Source organism: Vombatus ursinus, unplaced genomic scaffold, assembly GCF_900497805.2.
Source record: "Vombatus ursinus unplaced genomic scaffold, bare-nosed wombat genome assembly UNPS02014775.1, whole genome shotgun sequence".
Taxonomy (NCBI): domain Eukaryota; kingdom Metazoa; phylum Chordata; class Mammalia; order Diprotodontia; family Vombatidae; genus Vombatus; species Vombatus ursinus.
The window spans coordinates 567,751-586,200 of NW_020954553.1; the positions used below are offsets into that span (position 1 = coordinate 567,751).

At 41.8% G+C, this 18,450-nt stretch overlaps 1 protein-coding gene across 1 annotated transcript in view; it reads right to left on the reverse strand.

The window, feature by feature from the left end:
• Positions 1–18,450, reverse strand: part of DNAJC8 (DnaJ heat shock protein family (Hsp40) member C8) — a 29,893-nt gene extending 11,443 nt beyond the window's left edge. The window contains exons 1-3 of the mRNA XM_027864694.1: positions 18,348–18,450; positions 15,068–15,169; positions 4,889–4,945 (exon numbers count right to left, since the gene is read on the reverse strand). Of these exons, the coding sequence (XP_027720495.1) occupies positions 4,889–4,945; positions 15,068–15,169; positions 18,348–18,425 (237 nt within the window). The 5' untranslated portion in view covers positions 18,426–18,450. The remainder of the gene's footprint in view (positions 1–4,888; positions 4,946–15,067; positions 15,170–18,347) is intronic.

The window sequence follows — 18,450 nt, forward strand, 5'->3', positions numbered from 1 at the left end:
AGGCCACGCCAATCCCAGCAAATCAGGAGTTTTGGGAGTTGGGAGTGACTGAATCAGCAGCAGCTATGGCAACAGCTGCTTCCACAGCTGTCTAGCCACAGACAGTAAGGGAGTTGAACAACTGGTCAGAAGGATATTACAGGGGACTCCTCGCTAACACTGTTGCTTTGCCCAGATTCAGATACGGGTTGCAGTCCTAGGTGGCAGTCCCAGGGGGAGAAGGAGCACTGGCACAGCAGAGCTTATGGCCACAGTGGAGGGGGACCCTCCTCACAGTGCCAAGGCAGAAAAGAGTGCTTGTGGTCACCCACAGACCAGAGCACAGGCCAGGAAAGGAGTAAAAACACCTCTCCTTACATCACATCAGCTTGGAAGAACGGAAAACTTACAGGTCCCTAGAAGTATCTCTGAAAACAGCTGCACAAAATCACTGAAGCTTGGGAGAGTGCACCCTCAACTTGGGAAGCAGAACCCTACTTTAAAAAAAAAGTTAAAATTCAAGAAATAGGCTGGGAAAATTAGCAAACAACAGAAAAACATTCTAACCATAGGAAATTACTATGGTGACACAGAAGATCAAAATACATACTCAGAAGAAGTGAACAAAGTCAAAGCTCCTACATCCAAGCCTCCAAGAAAAATATAAATTGGTCTTAGGCCGTGGAAAAGGATTTTAAAAATCAAGCAAGAGAGATAGAGGAAAAACTGGCAAAATGAGAGTGATGTAAGAAAATCAAGAAAAATTAATCAACAGCTTGGTAAAGAAGACACAGACAGACACGGACAAACACAGACACAGACACACAGACAGACACAGACACAGACAGACACAGACACACACACACACACCTAAACAAAATAACACCTTAAAAAACAGACTGGGGCAAATGGCAAAAGAGGGACAAAAATTCATTGAAGAAAAAAAAACTCCTTAAAAAGTAGAACTGATCAAAAGGAAAAGAAGGTACAAAAGCTCACTGAAGAAAATAATTCCTTAAAAATTAGAATTGAGGGGCAGCTAGGTGGCACAGTAGATAGAGCACCAGCCCTGGAGTCAGGAGGATCTGAGTTCAAATCTGGCCTCAGACACATAACATTCACTAGCTGTGTGACTCTGGGCAAGTCACTTAACTCCAACTGCCTTACCTTAAAAAAAAAATTAGAATTGAGCAAATGGAAGCTAATGACTTAATGAGAAATCAACAAACAGTAAAACAAAACCAAAAGGATGAAAATACTTAATATAAGACAAAGTAAAATATCTCACTGGAAAAACAACCGACCTGGAAAATAGATCCGGAAAGAGAATTTTAAAATTATTGGACTACCTGAAAGCCAGGATCAAAAAAAGAGTCTAAACATCACCTTTCAAGAAAATCATCAAAGAAAACTGCCTTGGTATTCTAAACCAGAGGGTAAACTAGAAATTGAAAGAATCTACCCATCACCTCCTGAAAAAGACCCCAAAATGAAAACTCCCAGGAATATTATAGCCAAATTCCAGAGCTCCCGAGTCAAGGAAAAAACACTGCGAATAGCCAGAAACAAACAATTCAAGTATCGTGGAGCCACAGTCAGGATAACACAAGATTTAACAGGTTCTACATTAAAGGATCAGAAGGCTGAGAATACAAAATTACAGAAGGTAAAGGAGCTAAGATTACAACCAAGAATCACTTACCAACAAAACTGAGTATAACCCTTCAGGGGGGAAAAAATGGACATTCAATGAAATAGAGAGCTTTCAAGCATTTTTGATGAAAAGACCATAGCTAAAAAGAAAATCTGACTTTCAAACCCAAGACTCGAAAGAAGCATAAAAAGGGTTGACTAAAAGATGTAGGGAACAGAAGACGCTACTGTGGTGCCTTCTGATTCAGTGAGGCCAAAGGCCACTTTCACAGCTCTTTTCCAACAAGGTATGCCCCATGCATGTGTCTAAAGTATTCAAGACTCCTTGAGAGAGACCCAGAGAAAGCCTTTGCTGACAGCCATCAGGCAAGGCATAAAACATGGAGATGGATACTTGCCAAAGGGGCCTGTCACTGTCAATGAGCAGACACTGCCCAGAGTCCAAGGTCAATTCCCTAAGGACAGTAAGGTCCTCCAAATGTGCCTGTCTGGAGACATGTGCTCCAAAGCAGGGCAGGTCTACCCAGGAACAGACATGGACAGAATCATCCATACTGAGCAGGCACGGATTGATTACTATTTGCATGGCTGGGGAGAATAGCCAGGTCAATGAAATCACAATGAAAATCTGGATGTTTCATCGCCAGTTGCCCTCATTACCCACAGTCTGTCTATCTGAGGTCACTGTTGGATGGCTGGACTGCCGTGATCATTCTCACTTGTGTAGGTCCTTCCTGCTATTACCTTTCTGGGCAAGAGTCTTCCTAATGTGTACACGACAAATAAAAAGACTCTATCTGGAGTTACAGGCAATTGCCTTTATATATAATAATAATAATCTGGCTTACAGGGAAGCCAGAACCCGACATTTTCAAATGTGTCTTGCTTTAGGGTGATGGTGGAATGCAAATAAACCTCTTGTTACAAGTTCTATAGAGCACATTGTTCACTTTGGTCACAGATGCAATGTGCTTAATCTAAAACAGTGAAGTCGGCAGAAGCCCCAGCTGAAATATTCTAAAAATCAGAAAAATATTTGTAGTAATGTGTTTCTTTCATCTGCTACTCCAAAGTAGTTTTCCACAAATACTACTACTACTCACTACTAATCTGTCACAATTACAACTTTATAAATACAGAAACCTTCCTAATTACAGTTGCATAGCTATATTTGCCCAAAGTCAAAAATGCCTGAAGAGAATCTCATCCAATAACTATTCTGCTTACTTAGTGATTAGGCCATAATGAGTTCAACCACAACCATCAGATACAGGAAAAATCAGGAAAAAAATTATATTAATTTGACATTTTCCTCACTAAACTTAAAGGCAGTAGGAATTATGTTTACAACCAACAGCTACTACAGATTGATTGAGACATGATTAACATGTCCCTTCTTTCAAGATTTTCATTTCCCTAGACCTTAGCTGGCCATAGGGTAGTCAGCAACTTAATCTTAATGGCATGTCCATCAATCTTAACCAGTACTTAAAACCAGCACTGGTTTTGACAATGAATCTCTCCCCTATCTTTCTGACCTAGGATTTCAATCATCTGACCCCCCTCCCACGTGCTAACTTCCTTGGGGGGCTACATTTCAGCTTATGCTGCTTTTGTGCCAAATAAAAATGTTTATTATGGAAAAAAAAAGTCCAAATTTAATGAAGTGCTGGGTTTGTAAACAAGAACAGAATGGACCACTTAGGAAGGAAAACACACACAAACACACAAAATGGGAAATAATTGAGTAGGCTCCTATGAAAAAGTTTGGCTTAATCATAAAATGAATGAGTCAGCAATGTATTAAAAAAGCAAGAATAAAGCCTGGAACATGACATCTAAGAGCTGGCCTTTCTGAAAGTACTGGATGCACTTAGGAAGAAGTTGGAAAGTGTCCAGAGGAGATGTGTTAAACAGATTGAAAAATGGATTTACAAAAAGAGGTTAGATCACACAATCTAAGGAGAAGATTATACAATCTAAAGAAGACAATGATGAGGTAAATTCAACCAACCGGGAGGTATAGGATTTCTGCAAAATGATCTGAAAATCCATAAGAGCAACTGTACATGAGAATGAGTGAGCAAAAGAATATGTTTAAGTAAAAGAAGGACTAGATAGCTTTCCATAAGGTGCTTTGGGGAGGGGCTCCAGGAAAGGATATGGATATTATACATATACATATATTAATATCTGTATTACATAGGAAATATTTACATATGTGTATGTATATATTATAGATGTAGGAAATATTTGTGTGTGTGTATGTATATATGTATGTATGTATACATATCTTACACTGGTAAAGGAAACAAGCAAGTGGGAGGGTTAAGAAAGGGAGGGAACTTGGAGGGGGAAAAACCATCACATTTGATATATGGAAGCATATTTGAAAAAACCTTAGTAACACTGGAAGTATTAAGAAATAATGTTTCTCTAGACTTAAAAAACTCTTCCCAGACTTCTTATTCCCAGATTTCTCCCTTCAGGAACTAGCTTTCCTCAGAGAATTGGATTAAAGGTGATGCCCCAAACTAAACTCATGTCCAGAGAGGATCTTCGCCTTCCTAGTCCAGAAGTTTTTGGCACTAGGAGCCACCAAAGAGAAGTGCTCTTTATTCCAATGAAAGGGAACCACCTGTGTTGCCTCCTAATCAGTATCCCCAGTATTGACCTCCCACTGATGCCTTGAGGAGAGAAGTCCAGGAGGGAATGGTATGGTGACTTGATTGCCCAATTATTCTAGAACATTAACCCAACCTGTACTTTTACATATCGGGATTATTCTTCTTCAGTATGCCTCTAAATATTACCTAAAATTGTCTTGGGGCAGTCACATCAGAGGTACAGGGGACCAGGCCAGTTTAAACATCTCTCTCTCCCAGCTAGAAATGCTTTCAGATTACTCTTAAATTAAATAAAATTGTTTCTGGAAGATGTGAGTCTAAAGCACACAGTACAGTATATAGATTTTTTTCAACAGACACACTCCCAACTCTGAAGTTCAACCACAAGGAAACCTTGAGTCCTCTGTGGTTCTAGTAACTTCAGTGTAAACCTTTCAGCTGAAGGGGTGAAGCAAGGCTCATCAAGGGCTATGAACATCACTGCAGCACTGATGAGGCTTTGCATCTTGGCTTCACAAAGGCTCACATGCCTCTCAGCCCATCACTGCAGACATGGCTGTGCCATGCATCTGGCTTAATCACAAGTCTAGATCTCAGGTGCCACTGACAGCAGGTAAATGGTGGCTTACCTGCCTGAACCGCTTCTTGATTTCTTCATCTGTCACTTCCGGGTCTATCTGGAGAACCTATAAGCACCAACAATGATCAGGTTAAAGCAACAAAAAAAGGATTTCTGAAAATAAGAAGCCCATTACCATGTGGTTTCTCTGAGCAAACTGATCAGTGGGGGCACCTGCCCAGGCCGCAGCTACCATTTCTCCTAGGTCATTTCTATGGTTCTCCAGTGGCTTATTTTACCAGGAAAAGGCACTCACCTTGCACACAGAACCTGGCTTCCAACCCCCTCGATGTTACTTTTTTCCCCTCCTCCATCAATGCAGAAAAATTCTTCTGCCCCATTGATGTAAACATGTAAAACAGCAGCTCTGCAAATGGACAGATGTGTTCCTAGGCACTCCCACCCCAACCTGCCAACAGTGACAGGCCAAAAGCTAGGACTGGACCTCGAGGCTTCACTTCAGCAGTAAAGATAGCAGCAGTTGTGGCCGAGTGTCTAACCAGCACACTGGTCTGGTTATCCCAAACCCAAAGGTCCAGACAGTGCAAATCCTGACCTCGTGAACTTTGTTTCCTTAGTTTTCCTCAGACCAATAATTTTGTGAGGATCAGAAAATGTCCACCAAACTGGATGATGATCAGCATCACCAATATGATGGTGTTTTCTAAGGGGTCAAGACTGAAATAAAGAAGATTTCTGTTGTGTAGCCCAAGGTGGTTACCTCATCTTCCAGGCCAGGAAATGGCACTGGATGACAAAGGATCAGAAGGAAGGGTGGCAGTTGGGTGGAGGAGAGGCAGACTCCATGTGGAGGACCACAGGTGCACAGCCAGATGACACCTCAGAGATCATCAGTCCAAGCCCCTCTCTTCACAGATAAAAAAACTGAGGCCAAGGGGCAGCTAGGTGGCACAAGTGATAGAGCATCGGCCCTGGATTCAGAAGAACCTGAGTTCAAATCTGGCCTCAGACACATAACACTTACTAGCTGTGTGACCCTGGGCAAGTCACTTAACCCCACTGCCTAGCCAAAAAAAAAGAAAGAAAAAAAAGAAAAGAAAAGAAAACTGAGGCCAAGACAAGATAAAGGACTGGCCCAAAGCCAAACAGGTTTTAAGAGACAGACTTGAGGTTTGCATCCAGGTGATCTGACTCCAAAACCAGTGTTCTCTCCACTGCACCAGTATACTTTAGGCCTATGAGAGAGGACTGTTTTTTTACGGGGAAAAAGGAAGTCACATGAGGAATGAGACTGAGAAGGAAAAGAAATTATGGTTATGGAATGAGGAGAGGAAAGGAATAAAACTGAGCCAAACTTCACCAGATGCAACAGAGGCCTTAGGGAACAAATAGCTGCCACTGACAAATACTGGCTCCTGACAAGTCTCCAAGAGGAGGGGGTGCTGCAGGCCAGGTGGGGGGAATGCATCATCACCACCGTCAAAGCAACTAGATGTCTATGATGGGTCCATGTCCTAAACAGAGTTTGGAATGAAAGACAAAACAAAAAGCACTTCAAAGAATAACATGTTTGAAGAAGGTAAGGACCTCTGACAGAAGAAGGGGGCGGCAAACACATCAGTTCAAAGAGTGGGGATGTGCCAGATCACGGGAGCAATATCTCCTGAGTCAAGAGCTGAGTGAAGGAATGAAGGTGACAACGAGCTACAGAGGGCCTAGACCTACAAAAAGATGTGCAATAAAATTAGTGCTCTGGGGAAATCAGCACAATCAAAATCAACTAACAAGCTGGAAAACTCAGCAACCACGGTGCCAATGAAAAAATGACTAACATAAAGACACGCTCTGAAGAGCTGAAAACTCAACAGTGATCCCCAATATTGACATACAACTTCCACCAATCAGCAGAAAGGTGTGATATTGCTAAGGCAGAAGCTTGTATCCATTATCTGATGAGGTCACTCTCTCAAGTGTTTTTACTGAACTGTTTTCCTTACTACAAAGGAGAGTTAATTTGGAGATATGTTGCATTAGATTCTGAGAAATGACTGTGATGTAAAAAAATCAATAAAACACTTTTAAAAGTTTTTTTTTCAAAGAACTGATTATGGCAGTCATCTCCAGAGGCAATGAGGTATAATGGAAAGGGTACTGAATCTTGAAGACCTGGATTCATGTCTCAGCTCTGATACTAGCTGTGTGATTATGAGCAAAGCCTCTGGATTATTTCTGAACTTCAGTTTTCTGATATGTAAAACAGGAATACTACTTTTAGTATCTACCTACCACACTGTTGCACAGAAAGTACTTTGTAAACCACAAAGGGCTATACAAATGAAATACAATGTAACATTACCAGGGCAAATTAGAATCCAACTAGTCATAAAAAAGGGACTCCCAAGAAAAAAGGATTCTTTAATAATATGAAAATTTAAGGCCAAAGAAAAGATACTCTGACATTCAGAAAGATGATCTCAAGAGAATAAGCAGTGGGTTTCCCCTGAGGATCTCCAAGCCCAGATTGAAAGACTACTTGTTTTGCTGTGTTAAATTAAATTTTTTTTTCCAATCTTCAAAAATCTGCCTTCTCACCCTCCCACCTAGCCCCCTACTGAGAAAGAAAAACAAAACTCATATCACAAACATGTATAGTCAAACAAATTTCCACATTAGCCATATTTTTTAAAATAGTCTGGAGGTGGGTAGCATGTTTCATCATTAGTCCTCTAGATTCATGGCCAATCATTATACTGATCAGAATTTCTAAGTCTTTCAAAACTATCTTTACAATATTGCCATCAATGTATATAAACTGTTCTGGTTCAACCAGCTCACTTCTTACTACAGAAATTCTTACAAGTTTCCCCAGGTTCCTCTGAAACCATATCCATCATTTCTTATAGTACAATTGTAGTCCATCACATTTATAAACAATAACTTCTTCAGCCATTCCCAATTGTTGGGCACCCCCTTAGTTTCAAACTCTTTGTAACCTCAAGAAGAGCCATATATATGGACATCCTTAAGAGTCTGTTTTGTTTAGGACTATTCCTAACCTTACTCCACTCTCCTTAATCCCCTTTCTCCCTCCTGTATCCCAGTTTAATGAAATGTATTAGCACCCAAATATGTATGTACTCTTTCCTCCTCTGACTAGATGAGCAAGGTTCAAATGTCAGCCACTCCCCTACCCCTTCCTCCTTGTTTGTACAGACTTCTATTTGTGCATCCCAATTAAGTGAGATAATTTTCCCTCACCTTCCTCTCCCTTTCCTCATCCCCCTTGTGCATTCCTCTTCCCCTCCCTTTCTATTCTTTTAAGATCATCAAAACTAACAGAATCACTCCTAGGCTCTCTCTCTATAAGCCCTAATGATAATAGGGTTCAGAGGCGACACATGTAACATCTTCCCATATTAGAATGTAAACAGCTTATCCTTGTTTTAATTCTTTCAATTGTTTAATGTAAACACAGGAGTTAAGAGAAACATAAAAAGCTATTAGCTTTTTATGTTTCTCTTAACTCCTGTGTTTACACTTCAAAGTTCCTATACAACTCTAGTCTTTTCATCAGAAATGTGTAGAAATCCTCTATTTCATGAAAAGGTCTATTTTTTCCCCTGTAGGATTATATTCAGTTTTGCTGGGCAAGTTATTCTTGGTTGTAAGTCTATAAACTTTGCCTTTTGGAATATCATATTCCATGCTCTTTGCTCCTTCACAGTGGTGTCTGCTAAATCATATGTGATCCTGCCTGTGGCTCCTCCATACTTGAATCCTTTCTTTCTGAATGCTTGAAGTTATTTTTTCTTTGACCTGAAAGCTCTGAACTTCGCTATGATGTTTCTGGAAGTTTTCATTTTAGGGTTTCTTTCAGAAGGTGATGAGTGGATTCTTTCTATGCTACTTTGCCCTCTGGTTCTAAAAGATCGGGCCAGTTTTCTTTTATGATTTCTTGAAATATGATGCCTAGGCTTTTTGGGGGGAGGGTAGAAGGGGTCATGCATTCTAGTAGTCCAATAATTCTTAAATTTTCTCTCTTTGATCTATTTTTCAGGTCAGTTGTTTTTGCTATGTATGAAATATCTTATATTTTCTTCTATTTTTTCATACTAATATTTCTGCTTATATCATGGAATCATTAACTTCCATATGTTCCATTCTAATTTTCAGGTAGTTTGCTGCTTAGGCACCATTTGGTACCTCTTGTACTAAGCTGTCGATTCCTTTTCCAATTCTTTCTTCTATAGCTCTTATTTCTTTTCCATTTTTTTCCTCTAAACTCTCATTTCATTTACAAAAACATTTTAAACTTTTTTCATCTCTTCCATGAATTCTAGTTGAATCTGTGCCCCAGCTGTATTTTTCTTCAAGATTTTGCTTGTAAATGTTTTCGAGTCATTTTCTTCTTCTTCAAGTCTTAAGTATCCTCATCAGCATAACAGTTTTTTATTGTAGGATCCTTTTTTCTGTTTGCCCATTCTCCCAGACTACTTCTTAACTTTGGACTTGATATTAAGGCTGGCATTTCTGGAAGGGATGCCTAGGCTGGTCTCTCGGTTACTTTCTTTAGGTATTAAGTATTATGTTATTCCAGAATCTCAGAGACAGCTCAAGCTGGGGTCATGAAAGCTTTCAGTGCTCCCAAAGTGGTCTGATCCAGGGCAAGTCTAATCACTTCCCCTTAGATCTGAGATCTGCAATTTCCTAATCTGGGTTTAGGTCTGAGCAACACGCCTGTGGGCTTACCTCATTTGGAGTTCCAGTAGACTGCTGCTGGATTCAGCCAATATCAGATATCTGGAAAGCACTGTTGGTTGAGAGTGATGGAACTGTAGGATTCCCTTTCGTCTGGGATTCCTGCCCTGGTTATTCCTCCGCAGGCCTCAGACAGGGCTGGGGACTGGAACTTAGACCCCGCTCTACTCCTGGGATCTGAGCCACACAGCTGCTGACTGCTTCTGAACTTGCTCCTTGCTCATGATACAGCCTAGGGCCCGCAACCCTGGAATGCCACCCTGGCAGGAAGGTCCTCTCCTCAATCCACCCTGGATCTGTGACCTGGAACTGGGAAGCGAACAGTAAAGCCACCAGTTGGCACCTGTTCCTGCACCCTCCACCAGGGAAGGGCCCTCCATGCTGGATCTGAGACCTTGTCTTGCCCTGGTGCACAGCCTCTCCCTGTGGTGGAAGCTCTGTGTGGGGTGATCCTGGCTGAACTGTGTCACTGGTCTCCAGAGATCTGTCAATCTGTCTCCCTATGATGACTTGAGCTGGAAAAATGATTCACTGTGATTTCCGCCCCCTAGATTTCCCAATCAGGATTCAGTCTGGTGCACTTTTTAAATGCACCTGGAAAAGCTGGGGGTTATATGAGCTTGCTCGCTGTCCTTTTTCCTGATATTCCACCATCTTGAGGCAGCTATGTGAAGCAGTGGATAGAGCACTAGGCCTGGAGTCTGGAAGACTCATCTTCTGGAGTTCAAATCTGGCCTCAGACAGTTACTGTGTGACCCTGGGGTAGTCACTTCACCCTGGTTGCCTCAAGTTTCCTCACCTGTAAAATGAGCTGGAGGAGGAAACAGAAAAACACTCCAGTATCTTTGTCCCAAAGGAGTCACAAAGAATCAGACACAACCGAAATGAGTGAATAACACTACCACCACCATCTTGGCTCTGCTCCTCCACTTTGCAAACTTTAAAGTCTGGATGACTATTTGTTGACAATGAAATACAAAGGGTCCTGGTGAGGTCTAAGTTAGATTAGATCACATCCTGGGTCCCTTCCAATTCTAATTATGTGAATCTGTGTGATTCTGTAAGATTCTGAAACTTGAGGGCTCATGTCTAAAGATGAATAGGATGGAATCCAAGACATATAAATTTATGATAATTCAATTTCAATTCAGTTCAAGCCAATGAACATTTATAAAGCACCTATGATCCCAACCAGGAAAAAGTGAACCTTTAAGATTAGACTGGAGACAGCAAACTGGCAAAGATGGCAAAAGATGGGACAGTCAATGACAGGGCACTCTTGGAAAGCTAAGTACACAAATGTACTTTTAGTGGAACTGTGAAGTGGTAAATCCATTCTAGAAAGCAAATAAAGTGACTAAAATGGTCACATCCTTTGACTCAGGGATTACACTATTAGGAATGGAGGTCTTTGATTAAAAAAAAAAAGCTCTATACATACCAAAACATTTATAGCAGAACTTTTTGTGGCATCAAAGAATCAGAAACAATTGACTGGAGAACGGCTAAACAAACTGTAGTACATGAATGGAATGGAACATTACTCTACTGTAAGAAGGACAAACATGATAAATACAGAGAAGCATGAAAAGACTCAAATGAACTGATCAAAAGTAAAGTAAACAGAACCAGAATAACAATATATACAATGATTACCACAACATAAATGGAAAGAACAACCACAAAACAATCAAAACTAAATGCTGTAAAATTATAAAGAACAAGCTTGGCCCCAAAGAAGAGATATAAGACACCTTCCCCCACTCCCCCTTTGCAAGTGGTGGGGTACATGGAAAACGTCAAATATTTTTCAATGTACTGAGCAACTTAACTGAACTTTTTTGTCGTCTTCCTTTCTTTCTTTCTTTTTAAAAAATTCTGTTATAAGGGATGGCTGTCCAGGAGGGGGAGGAATACAGAGAGAAATCTAAGTGACATAGATTAACATATTAATAAAAATCTATTTTTAAAAAGAAACATTTTTAAAATTACAAGAATATATCACTAACTATAATAATGCAAAGTAAAAGAAACCAACTCTAAATAACTGTCATGACCAATCTTAATTCCAAAAAAGAATAATACACCTCATTCCTTCTGGTAGAGAAATGGGGCAGGAACGGGAGGCGGGGTGTGCCAGCCGCACTGTGCACTCTCCTCCTATAAGGAGCAGGCTGCCAGGGTCATACTACTTACCAGTCTTCGGAGCCTACCCGGATAAACACACAGAGACGAGCGCATCAGGAGGTGCCAACACTGGAACTTTATTCAGAGGCCAACACAGCAAGGCCAAGCAGGAAGGCCAAAGCAAGAGAACAGGAGCAAAAAGAGAGCGAGCTCCGACCACTACCGTTCCTTAAGTACCTACTTAGCCCCTCCTCCTCAGCCCGCCTACTAGTCACTGATTGTAGGATCAGATACCGGAAGGGGATGTCTGGGTTTAGCGCACCAAGGGAGAGGAAGTGACGCAGGAGGCTAGGACCGGATACAGGAAGGAGGCGTCTGGGATTAGCGTTGTACCTAGGGAGGGGGCTAGACAAAGGAACTCGTTCTCTGCCGTCCCACTCCCATGTGGCACAGCCCCCTGCCTCAGGAGCACATGCTCCGGCTACTTCCTTGTATTCTGTTCCTTCCCCAGCTTATCACAGCTCCACATAGCACTGCCCACTGCCTCAGTTACTTCTCCGTATCCAGTTCCCATCCCAGTTCACCACAACTCCGCCTAGCACAGCCCCTGCCTCGGGAGCGTGAGCTCTGGTTACTTCCTAATATCTTGTTCCTACCCCATCTTGCCACAACCTCGACTTGGCAGTAGCCAACATCACACAGTCCCTCACAGCGGGGGGTGGTGGGGAGAGAATATGGATGTGGAACATTGTATACACGGTCAGTTTTGCTTCACTGTTTTTCACTATCATAAGGGAAGGTATGTCTGGAAATGACTAATGTAAAAACAAAAAGGTATCAAACTTTTTTTTTTAAGTTTGTATCAGAAGAGCTATGGTTTCAAGAAACATTCAATAAGGGAAGAAGCCCAGTGTAAGGAAAAGAGCGCTAGACTGGAAGTCAGAGGACTCAGTATCAGAGATGTAAATAGAAATTGTTTCCAACCCTGAATAAATCCCTTCCCTACTGATAGCCTCAGTTCCTTCATCTTTCATACCATAGATCACACTTGCCCCTCAACTCCCCGCCCAGAGATCTCGGTACCCTAACATTTCCACAATTCCATGAAGTGCAGAATGATAATAAAGAGAATACAGTTTTATAGGATGTCTTAAATGTCTTGTATTGTCTGAGGTCAGGGATACCTCAAGTCAAATATCTGAGTCCCTCTAATGTGTGGCACATCCCAGTAAGCACTGTACAAAGATTAAAGGAATCCCACGCTTTGTATACAAAGAGAAAACTACTGTCCAACCATATCTAGGCTACATGTTCTGTTTTCCCAACAGCAGTGAGTAACAGGCCTCTCTAGATTTTGCAGCAGCAAATTTTTAATGCACACCCATGTGTAAGTATAGACCATAAAATCCTCTGGCCCAGTCTCTGCCTGCATTTTAAGAATTTTTGGTCCAAGTTACCGACTGGGGTTGTCACAGTCTGTAGGTAGGGGTCACAATGAAGACAAGTGGCCTTGACTTCATGAGCCCCTAACAATCTGCTAAAAATGTAGAAAACATCTTTTCTCTCTTCCCCTTTCCACCAAACTCCTAGAAAAAGTAACTTATGGTTGCTGACTGTCTTAGCATCCATCCACTCATTATAATCACAACCTAGGAGTTGGAAGGAACTTCAGCCCCCACATAGAGTAAGCCATACCCAAAGCAGAATCCCATTTATAACATGCCTGAGATGTCATCCAGCCTTTGCTTGGAGACCTCTAGCAAAGGGGAACTCACTACTCCATGAGGAAGTCCAATATGCTTTTGGATAACTCTAAGAGTTTTACATCTATCCTCGATCTGCCTCTTTGCAAACTTCCATCCATTGGTTCTCACTGTCCTCTAGGGTCAAAGAGAACAAGTCCTATATTTCTCCCACCTAACAGACATTCAAATATTTGAAGACAGTTACTGTGTCTCTCCCCCCACCCAAAGTCTTCCCTTCTCTAAGCTAACCAGCCCCTGTTCCTTCAACCGAACCTACTACGGCACAATCTCAAGACACGACCACCATGTTAGTTGCTGTCCAGCTTACCACCATCTCTAAATGTGGCACCCAGAATGGAAAGCAATGCTCCAGCCCTGGTATACACAAGGTAGATGACAGTAAGGCTATCACTGCTCTCACTCAAGACAACGTCCAAGTGTTCAACGAATCTGTAACTTCGCTGGTGTGGGTACTCCTTCCCATGATGCCAGGAGTGACCAAGCCATGCCTGTGACCCTCATCTAGATTCTCCTTTTACTTATACAGTCTATTATACCACACTGTATCTCCAGGGATATACTGGACATATCGCTTACTTTATCACAGCTGACCTGACTCTTAATACTTGGGAGCCCTATGACAATGAAGAAGTCACTTTAACTCTCTGGCCATCAAGATCCTCATCTAGAAAGCACACTGATTTGCAGTCTAGATGTTATTATTGTAAAAGATTAAAATATATATTTCACCTATGAATTTAGCCAATGAAGTTTCTTTCCCTTATTCCAGGTGAAACAAAGAGAAAAAAGATTCTATTTTAACATCAAAAAATTAGATTGAAGACTGACCTGGCTTGGATCATCTTATTTCAGGCAGCCTAAGATCTCAACCCCTTGTAATCCAGCTTTCCTCCCCACCACTGGACAGAAACAATTCTCTCCAAAGTCACTAATGACCACCACATCAAACAGTTTCTTTCCTGCCTCCATCCTCCTCAGCATATGACACAATGAATTTCTACTCCATCCCCTCACCCCTTCTTGACACCTTTCTTATCATCTGGCTTCAATAATATTGTTGCCTTATGATTCTCGACCTATTTCTCTTTATCCATTCCTGGATCTTCACCTTTCTCCTAAACCTTAAACATGGATGTTCCCCAAGGTTCTCCTCCAGATCTTTTCTTCTCTCTCTATGATCTCTCCCTGTATATAAATATCAGTTACAGTTCTTTTCATTAAGTTTATAGATAGCATAAAAACTGTATGACAGTACCCCCTTGGGGATTCCGTCTCCCCCCACAATTTCAATTATCATCTCCATGTAGGTAATTACAGGAAAAAACATTAATCGTTACTAATAATACAAGTTATACCCCACCCCTCCCCAATAAAAATATAACATAAGAACCACAGAAGTAGCTCTTCTAAAACATATTTTAAAATCTAACCAGTTTATAAACTGGCATTAAATTTTTTTGAATAAACAGAACAATGAAGACACCAGGGAAGTATCCCAATTGCAAGATGACTACAGTCATCCATTCCACATCACAGGGGATAGGGGTATGATACCTCTGTGAAGAAGACAAACTCACCTCAAATGGGTTCAAATTAAAATAAGATGATCCAGGCCGGGTCAGTCTTTCAATCTGATTTTTTGACGTTAAAACAGAATCTCTTTTTTCTATTTGTTTCACCTGGAATAAAGGAAAGAAATTTCATTAGCTAAATTCAATAGGTGAAACAACTGCAAACCAATGTTTATCAAAAGCCCTTTCCTCACAACATAGTAGTTTAAATATGATTATACTTTATAGATGAGGATCTTGAAGGTCAAAGAGTTAAAGTGACTTCCCTATAGCCATAGCACTAAGTATTAGATGTGACCAGTATATCCCTGGAGAGCCAGCGTGGTCTAATACAATATGTACTCAAGACACAGCAATACCAGTACTAAGCCTATACCCCAATAAAGAAAGAAGGAAAGTATCTTCTGTACAAAAATAGTTATTAGCTGCTCTTCTTGTTGGAGCAAATGAAAAAATGAAAATAAGATGAAAAATGAAATGAAAAAAGGAAGAGCTGCCCATTAACTGAAGAATTACCAAAGTACAGTATACAAATGTAATGGAATATTATGACATAATTTCAGAGAAACCTGGTAAGATGTGCACAACAATGAACAGTGAAGTAAGCAGAACCTGGAGAACAATTTACATAGCAATTACACTGTAAAAAAAAAAAAACAAACCAATTTGAAAGACTTAAGAACTGTTCAATGCAATGACGAATCACAAGTCCAGAGGATTTGTGTGAAAGCATAGGAGAAGCAGCTCCTGAGAGAGGGTGATGGACACAAGACATACAGATTTGGGACATGGTAAACATGCATGATTATTTACTTAACTATGCTTATCTGTTACAAGGATTGGTTTCCTTTTCCTCACTGGACAGAGGACTGGCAAGGGAGGAGAGAGTATTAGCAATGGTGATGCCAAAAGGGAAAAAAGAAGACAGAGGTTCATTGATGCACAGAAGAGAAGCAAATTTAGAAGAAAAGAGACAAGCAGGACAACTTTGAAATGAACATGTTGAATTTATCATTAACTATTATTTAAGAAGCAACATCACTTAAATTCTTGGTTTCACATGCAATTCTCTTCTATTCTACTTTGTAAATGGAAATGTTAGTTTTTGTAGTTTAAATACAGAATTTTAAAGAGACAGAGGGAGACAGAGAAAAAGAGCGACAGAAGTAGAAACTGCACTAGACTTTAAGTCAAGAGAGACCTGTGTTAAAAGACCTGATGACATTTGCTCATTGTGTGACATCTTATAAGTTACTTACCATCTTGGGAAACTTCATTTATAAACGGAGATAAAATTTGTAATTCTTACCTCACTGAATTGTTGTGGGGATCAAATAACATAATGTTTGCAGTAACATTTCAATGCCAGCTTTTATAATTACTGTTATTATCCCTAACTTGAAGGCAAGTAATGGAAAGCAACTGTCAAGTTGCAAGTTGCAAACTGTCAAGAAACATTCCTCCTATGAAACATCATCAGAGACACAGCCAATCTCACAGAAATGTTGACAATATTCATTTGAAAATAGAAGTGTGGAAGTTAGTACAGTGTTGAGAATTCTGTTCTCTGAAACATGCAACCGCATTTCTAGGAGAATCCTTAACCTTCGTAAGATAACTGGCATTAAAAAAAAATGTTTCATTCAATTCTGAAAAGACTGAGGCTCTAAGGAACCTTGAATTTTTCATCTTTTCAGAAGAGAAAAAAATTCAAAAAACTTAAAGTGATTTGGCATTAAGTTCCCTCCACTGAGAACTGAGGGGATTAGGCCAAATAGTATCTTTCAGATACAAAACTGTGATATTGTGTTGGCCGACTGTACATCCCCTGCCTCCCCCAACTGAAAACAGCTACAAAAAGGAGCTATAACATAATCTGTAATGTGTAGTGAAGACAAAGGAGTGGAGGTCAAATTCCTCTCCCCACCCCCCATACCCCAACAATCTCTGCAAACCTGGTGTATGGCTGGGGATCTTAACTTCTTTCATGTCTGGACCCTTGGGGAAGACTGGTGAAGCCTATGCCCCCTCTCCTCAGAATAAAGTAAATGCATAAAATTAATAAGATTAGAAGACAATTTTGTTGAAATAGTTATCAAAATATTAAAGAAAAAATTCATGGACACCAGGTTTCTAAGAACCTCTGGAATGGGAGATATAGCTCTGACCCACAGTCAGGAAGAAATGCATTTAAATTCCACCCTAGACATTTATGAGAAATTCAACCCTGGGCAAATCACTTTACCTCTAAATCTTCAGTTTCCTCATCTGTAAAAGTCAGAGCAACTAAGAAGGTCAAATGAGATCAACCAATCAACATAAATTGCTTTACCATGTGCCAGGCACTGTGCTAAAAGCTAGGAATATAAAGACAAGCTTGACACAGTCCGCGCCCTCAAGAAATTGACATTCTACCATAAGGACAAGCCTGGAGATCTCATGGCCATAAAGATCTTCGCTAGTGTCTCCTGTTGTTATTCCTTACTCCTCTGTCAAAACAAGGTGAATGTGGATGCTACAGAGGACCTGTGGCAAATCCAACGGCCTCAGCATGAGGTGCTGCTCCCCAACCTCCAGCCCCTCATCCCCGCTTTCAGGAGGAAGGGCTTGAGGGGCTCCCTGAGATCCAGGGGAAGGGGAGGGACTAATACCAGGTAGGAGCTGCTCCCCACAGCAAGAGGAGAAAAAGGAAGCAGATGGGTGGGGGGGGCAGCACGAGGGGGGAGAACAGCAAGAGAGAAAAAGGAGGGACAAGAGGGAATGGACAGCAGCAGAGGAAATGGGGGCAGCGGGAGGGAAAGAGGGGGCAACAGTTGGGAGAACGCGAGCGGGGCAGCAGGAGAAGAAGAAGGGGGCAACAGAAGGCAGCATGATGAGGGGGTAGCAGGAGGGAAGAAGAGGGAGGGAGTGGGGCAACAAGAGGAGGGAAGGGAGACCAGGAGGGAGAAGGGGGGAGGGAGGGAGCAGAGACCCAGAGACACAAGAGAGGTGGAAAAAACCCGAGGGAGAGCAGAAAGAGGCACTCTGGGGGAGGGGAGGCGAGAGCTGCGAAGGGCGGGGGGAAGCTGGGGAAGGGGCTAAAGGGATAGAGGGCTCCCGGTGAGGAAGGGGGGAGCCGGGGAGGGCGGGCCCAAGGTCCAGGAAGGAGGCGGCGACGACAGGCCCTGCACGTCCAGCCCACCCCGAGCGGGCCTCGGGCCCTCGCTGGCGGCCAGGCCGTCACTGCCGCCACGGGCCGGGCTCCGGGCGCAGCCATCGCCGCTGCCGGGGCCGCTACCTGACTCACCTCGCTGTAGAAGGTCATAAACGCCTCTTCGGTGCTGCCGCCGCCGCCCGAAGCCCCACTTTCCCCCGAAGCCGCCATTTTCCCCAACCCAGCCACCACGTGA